This window comes from Nuphar pumila, chromosome 16 (genome assembly GCF_984573655.1).
Source record: "Nuphar pumila chromosome 16, dmNupPumi1.hap1.1, whole genome shotgun sequence".
NCBI lineage: Eukaryota > Viridiplantae > Streptophyta > Magnoliopsida > Nymphaeales > Nymphaeaceae > Nuphar > Nuphar pumila.
The window spans coordinates 22,746,230-22,754,589 of NC_143264.1; the positions used below are offsets into that span (position 1 = coordinate 22,746,230).

General features: G+C 39.9%; 1 protein-coding gene across 1 annotated transcript; it reads left to right on the forward strand.

Moving 5' to 3' along the window:
• The first annotated feature begins 2,354 nt into the window (after positions 1-2,354).
• LOC149813082 (Protein kinase superfamily protein) lies at positions 2,355-5,380 on the forward strand. Its single transcript, XM_089991756.1, has 2 exons — positions 2,355-3,103; positions 4,740-5,380. The coding sequence occupies exons 1-2, from the start codon at positions 2,600-2,602 to the stop codon at positions 5,109-5,111; spliced, it is 876 nt and encodes a 291-aa protein (XP_089847882.1). The 5' UTR covers positions 2,355-2,599; the 3' UTR covers positions 5,112-5,380.
• Positions 5,381-8,360: the final 2,980 nt, after the last annotated feature.

Here is an 8,360-nt window from a genome sequence, read left to right on the forward strand (position 1 = left end):
ATTGCCCTATTCAAAATAAGGTTTAATGTCTGTGCAAAAATACATAGAAGAGTTTCCTAGAAAGGTACTGTGAACCCAGAATTGTGAGTCTCTTGACTAGCAAATAATTAAGTTTATTGTTAAACTTCATAGTTGCTTTTTTGAAAACTATATAACTTCATTCAAAACAAACCCACTCTAGACTTAAGCCAAAATCTGGTTGACCCGGTCTAAACAGAACCAGTGCACCTCACCTAAACCAAGCACACCCCAGAACTCAAGCTTGTTTTAGGGTGGAGCATGGGATGATGAAACCAGAGATCCAAATTATTTGATTATTGTAGATCATATCAAAACAGTTTTTGTTTCATTTGATCAAGATCTTAAAAAAAAGATGTAGTCAAACACTATGAATGGTTTAAAAATTAAGAATGTTTCAAGTTTTTAGTTTGTGGTGTAGTATAAGGATCTGGTTCCCTATTATGAGCCCATAACTCACAAGATAGAACCAGATTGAAAAAGTGTAAGCGGGATCCGAACTTGAGGACAAGTCTTCTCCAACCTAGAAAAATGATGCAGGAGCAATGCAAAAGGCTTGGGTCCATTTGTATCGATTTTAGATTTTATAGTTTTTGTATCTTTATATTAGGATATTAGATCTATCCAAGATCTAAAAGTAAGATTAGGGTTTTATTTTTTTTATAAATGCTAGTTATGTAAGGAGGGGGTTAGAGTTAGATGATTGGTTATTCTTATTTTTGTTGAATTTGTGCAATTTCTTTGGTATTTCTTTTTTTTTCGGTTTTCATGCATAGGAACAGCGCAATGAGCTGGGCTTCATTGGTTCTTGCAAATTTTTTTTTGGTATTTCTTGCTTTTCTTGGTTAGTATTTTTTTTTTTTTTTGCATTTATTAAAAAATAACTGATTCACCCTTGAATCATATATCGATTTTCTACCAATACAATGCGTATAGGCCGATACAATACAATGCGTATAGGCCGATACCCACCCATACCGATAACATTGGTGTAGTGTTATGCCATACCAACGAATCAGTCTTGGTCTTGGGCACCTCTGTCCCTCCTCTTTCTCCCATGTTTCAGAATAGGCAATTCCAACAATGCACAATTCGCCAAGTTTCAGAATTCTCCTTCCCACAATTTCCACCTCAACCTAATCCCCTAGGTCACAAATGTGGCTGATATTTTGAAAATATTATGATTTTATATATGGTGTTGTTTTTAAAAGCCGATATTAGTAAAAAAATATTTTTAAAATATAACATATTTTGAAAGATTTAAAGTAAAAATGTTTTCATAATAATTTGTTATATTTTTATGTTTGTATTTAAATTTTTATATCAATTAAAATATCTACAATAAAAAACAATATTTTTATATCTGAAATATCTACCGCTGGTGCATGAGGCTGCTGGGGGTTCGGGCACGTAGGGTGATGACTTCGAGCCAGAGAGAAGGATGGAATCCAAACTTGTTGGCATGCAGTTAAAAAAGATTGGGGAGGGAATCCCTTTATTTTATTTAGGGCTCTATCTACATTGATCCACTCTCCAACCAAACTTTATCTTGGCTTCCATCTCGATCTCAAAATGTATATAATTATCTAAACCCAGGATTCTTCTATCCTCCCACCAACCACGTCCGAAATTTATGGTTATCTTCCAAAATTGCTTCACTTTTAGTTGACGACATAAAGTCCCTCGGTAGCTAGCTTGCTCTAAACTGGGTCTCGCCAAGTTGGAGAAGGGATCAACATGAAATAGGTCTGGGTCCAGCCTGGTTGTCCAAGCCTTCTTCATTTCTGTCCTTGAGTTCACCTTACCCTAATAGGTCTGGTCTGGTCTGGTCTGAACTGGGTGCAGTTCCAGATCTTTACTCCAGGGCCCAAGATTCAGTCAGAACTTACAAACCTAGGCTTGATCTAATTAATTATAGTCATATCTGCATGCAACTCAGAAATTTAATACGTAAATATCAGTCGTACCAAGATCACAGCATCTATGTATGCACGTTTTGGACCTGAGGATGGTTCTATCAAAGATCCAATTTGGCGAGACCCAGTTTGGGGCCCTAACTCCTAAGCTCAGTTCGACTAGCCAGTTTGAGTGCACCAAGAGTGGTCCGTAATTCTTCAAAAATTTCAAGGACCTTTAAGTAATTGCACCACTAAACCTCTATCCGGAATCAACCCTAATCCAAGCCAAAGTAAAATGATTTACTGCTGATTACCGCCGTAATTAAGTAAATCAAAACGGGCGAAAACCCACGAGTCAACCCAACTCAGGTTAGAATCCTAACTCGAGTCAACCATTTGGCTATAACAATTCCCCCTTCCCCCTCCCTGAAACCCTTCGTTTCCGAATCCGTCGAGAAGAAGCTCTCCGACCGATTTCCCCGTTTTCCGATCGCTGATTTCCGGCGAGTCAAGGCGAAAAAAATGTCTGCGATTCCCTATCTCAAGGAGGCTAGGACTTCGTATTTCTTGGTGATCTGCTCTGCGTCCGTATTCATTTAGCCAAACTCCGGCCCTCCGATCGTTTCCCCGTTTGCCGGGGGGTTTCCGATCTCTAGGTTTTGGGATCCCGTTCCATTGTTAGGATGCCATGCGTGCGGCCGGATCCGTCCGATAAGGACGCCGAGCCCTTCGTCGAGGTCGACCCGACGGGGCGGTACGGGCGGTACAGCGATCTGCTGGGCTCGGGGGCGGTCAAGAAGGTTTACCGGGCGTTCGATCAGGAGGAAGGGATCGAGGTCGCGTGGAACCAGGTGCAGCTCCGGAACTTCACCGATAATGGGTCGATGCTGGACCGGCTATTCGCGGAGGTCCGGCTGCTGAGGTCTCTCCGCAACGCGAACATCATCGTTCTTTACGCCGTTTGGGTGGAGGAGGAGCAGAACACCCTTAACTTCATCACAGAAGTCTGTACGTCGGGCACTCTGCGCGAGTACCGCAAGAAGCACCGCCATGTCTCGCTCAAGGCCGTCAAGAAGTGGGCGAAGCAGATCCTCCAGGGCCTTGAGTACCTACACACCCACGAGCCTTGCATCATCCACAGAGACCTCAACTGCAGCAACGTCTTCATCAATGGAAACGTCGGCAAGGTCATTGTTTATTCCACTAATTTCTTATCTCTTTCCTCCCTCTGATTTTAGGCTTTTTGCTTTCTTCCTAGATCTATTGCATGGATGTGTTAGGGTTTTCGTTCTGGTTTCATCTGTCCTTTTTGTTATTATCCGTTTCCTTTCCTTTTAAATGCATTAAAAAATTAAGAATTATCGGCAGATATAATCTTTGGGATTTTCTTTATTCCGTGAAACTTTCCTATTTAGTCGGATAATCAGGGTTGCGTTTTCAGATTAGGTTCTGCTTAGGCGTCTTGTTCTAGAATAAACGGCCTCTGATTCTTCAATAACTCATTTTTAATCTGACTCCGGTTCGACCATTGATGGGGGCTTTCGCAGTAAGAAGCATATGATAACATATATGGCGGTTTAGGTTTTCGCTGGTGGCAAGAAATAATTCTTTGTTTTGTTTTAAGTTTATTTTAAGAGGCGTAGACTAGTTTGTTTGCCTCCTCCTCCTCCTCCTCCTGTGGTGGTGGATAAGCCGTAGTTCCATGTACTCTTTTTGTGAGAAACCGTTAGCCGTGATTTTACTCAAACCACTGTACGTGCCTGTATTGATTGTGCCGCTACGGTCCCTTGGTTGGTTCCCACCTTGAGCAATCAATGTTGGCACCTGGCCCTGCATGGTGGCCGAGATAGACAAATTCTGGGAACGGCTGGCAGAAGATAAAGTTCTTCTTGGCTCGTGTTTTTAAGTGGCAGTTCGCAACGTACAACGTCTGGAGCGTGTGGCGGTGTCAACGACGTCCGCTCGACGTTTTGGCCGTTTCTTTCGAAATTTGGTGTGTAAGAGGAGCAGGGGGAAAAGATGATTCTTTCGAAATTTGGGAAGGGAAGCTCGTCAACTTGTATAGTTGTATACTGATTCTCTCTCAATAGAGTAATGCTATACGGACCACCTGTCCACTTGCACTAAGTAGAATGTTTTTACTTTTTATTAGTAGGTGCAGTAAGAGAGGAACCGATTCATTGGAAGCCCCCATTATCTTCCATTATTTTTACGGGTTTATTTTGTCACCGTTTTAAACTCTAAAATGTAGCCATATATTTTATTAAGATAATTACATTTTTATCAGCTGCTTTTTCTGAAAAAAACAGGTAAAATTTTTATATTTTATATTTTTATTTCTTATTGCAAATAACTTTTATTTTTTAATTTATTGAATTTTACTGATAAAAATGCTCCGCTTTAGCTTTTGTGTTGTAAAGTGGTTAAGCGTGGCCGGTTCTGAGGCAACTTGTCATAGACGCCACCTTTCCTTTCTCTTTTTTCGCTTTTGCTGTGTTTCCTTTCTTGCTGTCCAGCTATTCACATAATGTGTTTGGGCTACAGATGATAGTGGTAATAGCCTCTCTCTCTCTCATATTCATAGAGACCTCTTTTCCATTATGTAACGATGTCTGTTTTCCCTGTGAAACTCTTGCCCCATTTCGGCTGTTTATGACTCAATTTGGACGCACCCATTAATCAGGAAGTTCCGTCCGGCTCCATAATTTGTAATTCCATCGCATTATTAATCTGGAAGGGATGAATGAGCCATCCAATCCCTCAGTGGCTTGAGTGGTGCATGCTAGTCAGGTCTCTTGAGCATTCCTTGATTCAAATTTTCAGGTGAAGATTGGCGATCTGGGTCTGGCTGCCATAGTGGGAAGAGATCATGCTGCTCATTCGATACTTGGAACGCCGGAGTTCATGGCTCCCGAGCTCTACGAGGAGGAATACAACGAACTGGTCGACATATACTCGTTCGGCATGTGCGTGCTCGAGATGGTCACTCTGGAGATCCCTTACAGCGAGTGCGATACTGTCGCTAAGATCTACAAGAAGGTCACTTCTGGCATAAGGCCCGCAGCCATGAACAAGGTCAGGGACCCAAGCGTCAAGTCCTTCATCGAGAAGTGCCTGGCTTCGCCCCGAGCCAGGCCTTCTGCTTCCCAGCTCCTCAAGGATCCCTTCTTTTCTGGCTTAGAGGATACCTGCTAAAGCAATCGTATTATCCTATGGGTCAAACTTCCTTTATTCCCGTTCTTATATGGTTGTAAATATTAGTAAGGCTCAGCTCTTGGCTTGATTTTTCTCATTAGCTTCCTGTTCTTTTTCTGGCCTTCCAATAAAGAATGTTCTCGTCTGATACGATGTGTTTTTGGTGGGTAGTGGGAATCTTTTTCTCAAAATGTAAATACAATTGTATGGGATGTGATCACCGCGAGGCACAAACTTAAATTTCAAATATTTTCCTTTCCTTTCTAGAACTCAGTTGCCTGTGCGTCCCGTTTCTTCAGCCAAAATATATAGGTTGTGTTGTGGGTGTTCATGGAAGCAGATCAGGTCATGCTGAACATGAGCATTTTTGCTCTTGCGGACATCGTGGCCGTCTGTTTGCATTTTGGATGAATGCCACGTGGTTTTGTTGACTTTTGAGCTTTTTAAAATGCAAATCGGATGGCCACGATGTCAGCATGAGCAAAAACGCTCATTTTCAGCATGACCGGATCTGCTTCCGGTGTTCATTCATTTTGTTTGTCCTCAAGTGGAACTGAGCGACCGGGTCTTCTCTTTGTGCTTGGCCTCTTACGGGAAACGTCCTTCAGGGCTTGTTTGGTGGTGCATCGTGCGGGACGAAAATCACAAAAAAACACTTTTTTTTAACAATGTTGGACGTGATGGATATACGGAACGCCGTCCGCCGCGTTCATAAAACAGTGTTATTTTCGTTTCACTCCTCTCTATGTTACGAAATGAACATGACGGAAAACCAATTAAAAAAAAATGCCTTGACTGACGTGCCCAACAATGCATCTCTCTTTCTCTTTCTCTCCGTGCAGCTACGGCCAAAGGAGCGGGGAGGTAAGGTCAGCGGCCGGCGTAGGGGGGAGGCGTGGCCAACGGAGGAGGGAGGCGAAGAAGAAGAACCAAGAGGCCGACGGAGGGATGGTGGTGAGGTCGCCCGGTGCCTTCTTTGTTCTTTTTCCTCTACTTCTTATTCTTGTTATCTTTTTCTTTTCTTTTTCATGATTAGGGTTTTTTTTTCTTTGATTTTTTTTATTTTCTTCTTGATTAGGGTTTTTTTCAATTAAGATTTTTTCTTTGATTTTCATTGATTAGGGTTTTTTCTTTATTTTCATTATTTATTATTCATTTTTGTTTCTCATTTATTAGGTCTTTGAATAAGATATCTTTAGTTTAAGGTTTTTTCGTCTATTTATGATTTGTTTTCTTTCATTTTAGGGTTTTATGATTTATTTATAGTTTGTGGTTTATATATAAAAAATCTAAATTCTTATTTATAGTTAATTTGATTAGGGTTTTCTTTTATTTGATTAGTATTTTTTTCTTTGATTTTGTATGATTGGCTATTGTATTTTAAGGTTTTATAATTTGATTATGACTTTTCTTATATTTGATTATGATTTTTTTTTGCTATAGTTTTTCTTGTATTTGATTGGAGATTTATTTTTATTTTCTTTGGTTAGGGCTTTTCTTGTATTTGATTGTGGATTTTTTTTGGTTGAGGTTTTAATTAAGGGTTTTTTTTATTTAATTTTATAGTTTTTTTTTTTATAATTCAAGTTTTTTTTGGTTTGTTTATGATCTATTTTATTGTTTTTAATTTGATAAGTTGATTTTTTTAGTAAATTTTCTTTTAGGGTTTGATACTTTTATGATAAACTTTTATAAGTACATGTGATATGACATTGATTAATCATTTATATATTAAAATATATAAACTCTTATTTTTCTCAAAAGACTCAAATTGTAAACATTTTTTAGTTTTTAGATCTAATTTGAGATTCATATTTAACCCTAAAATCTATAATAAATATGTTAAAACACTGATATGGTCGGAATCCAGTTGTATGATCCAAAACCAAGTTATCTGACCTATATCATCCATGTGTCCATGTTGTCCCTGCACAACATAGACTTTGGAACGTAGCATCCGAGTATGGTCTAAATAAAAGGTAAACTTGTTACAGTTGTTATAACTTATAACCAGTGTTCATGTTTAATCTTTTTTGTTTATTTCATGAACAAACCATCAAACATACCCTAGTGACGGAAAAATTTATTAATGGTGACGGAAAAATTTATTAATGATGGAGTCAGCGTGTACCTTTTCTGTTAATGTATTGTCACTCAAATGCCTGCTAATAAATTCCCATGTGGCTTAAGCCTGAGGTCATGGTCAAAGAAAAAACCTTGAACTTGAAGGGCCGACCGTTTTGCAGCAAAATAATAATTAAAAATGGTCACTGAAAAAACAATATATTTATTCCCATCCATGAAGGTGTTGGATGGCGCCGGACTGGGCCCCAATAAGGATGAGAGGTGCAAAAGAAAATCTGTAAGGGCCTGTTTGGATTTGTAGAATTGTTCCCCACAATTCCACGTTCCCCTGTTTGGTTTTACTGTACAGCTGTGGAATGGAAATTCCATTCCTTGCTATTCTAAAAAATCGGATTCCCTGTTGGAACAATGCAATGCAATTCTTCCACTTTTAATAAAATGGGTAACCAATGGCCCCAACCCCTCGCCCGAAACCAGCGTGGTGCTCATGGCTGATCTCCCATATCTGTCCAACTTCCAGCCTCTCTCTATTTCTCACTCTGAGAATCAGGCCAAGCAAGGGTCTTACGACAGGTAAGTGAAGTCCAAAAGTTTAATTAATCTTAGTCAAGGAGGTGGGAAGGGGGTTTGGTATGTCGGCAGGCCACCTGCTTGAGTATTTATCATGGAAGGGACTAAGATCTAGCCTCCCCCAGTTTGTCTAAGGGGGTGGGAGAACAAAAAGCTGAAATCGTCCACACAAAATCCTGCACACCAGCTGTTTGATAGAACGCCTCAAAGAGGCGGTGACCAGCAAAAAATGGAGTAGGGGTACTCAGAAAGCACTGGAATGTGCAAGACTGCGTTAATTGTATATTAATATAATATGTCTTCCCTGGTCATTTTTACGATAAACAAATATTCAAATAATATAATGAAATATTGCAATTTATCTTCAAAAGTCTAATGTTTCTTTCTCGTATGGTGGTGAAGAGAGAGAGAGAGAGAGAGAGAGAGAGAGAGAGAGAGAGATGGGTTTCACGCCTCAAAATTCTAACAAATCAGACCTTATTGTGGTAGTCACAGGTTTAGAATAGAGCCGGACTCGATCATGAAGTAGCAAAGGTAAAAGTAGAAGACGATTACTCTTCCAAAACTGAATCCACGCAAAGGATTCGGAATCCA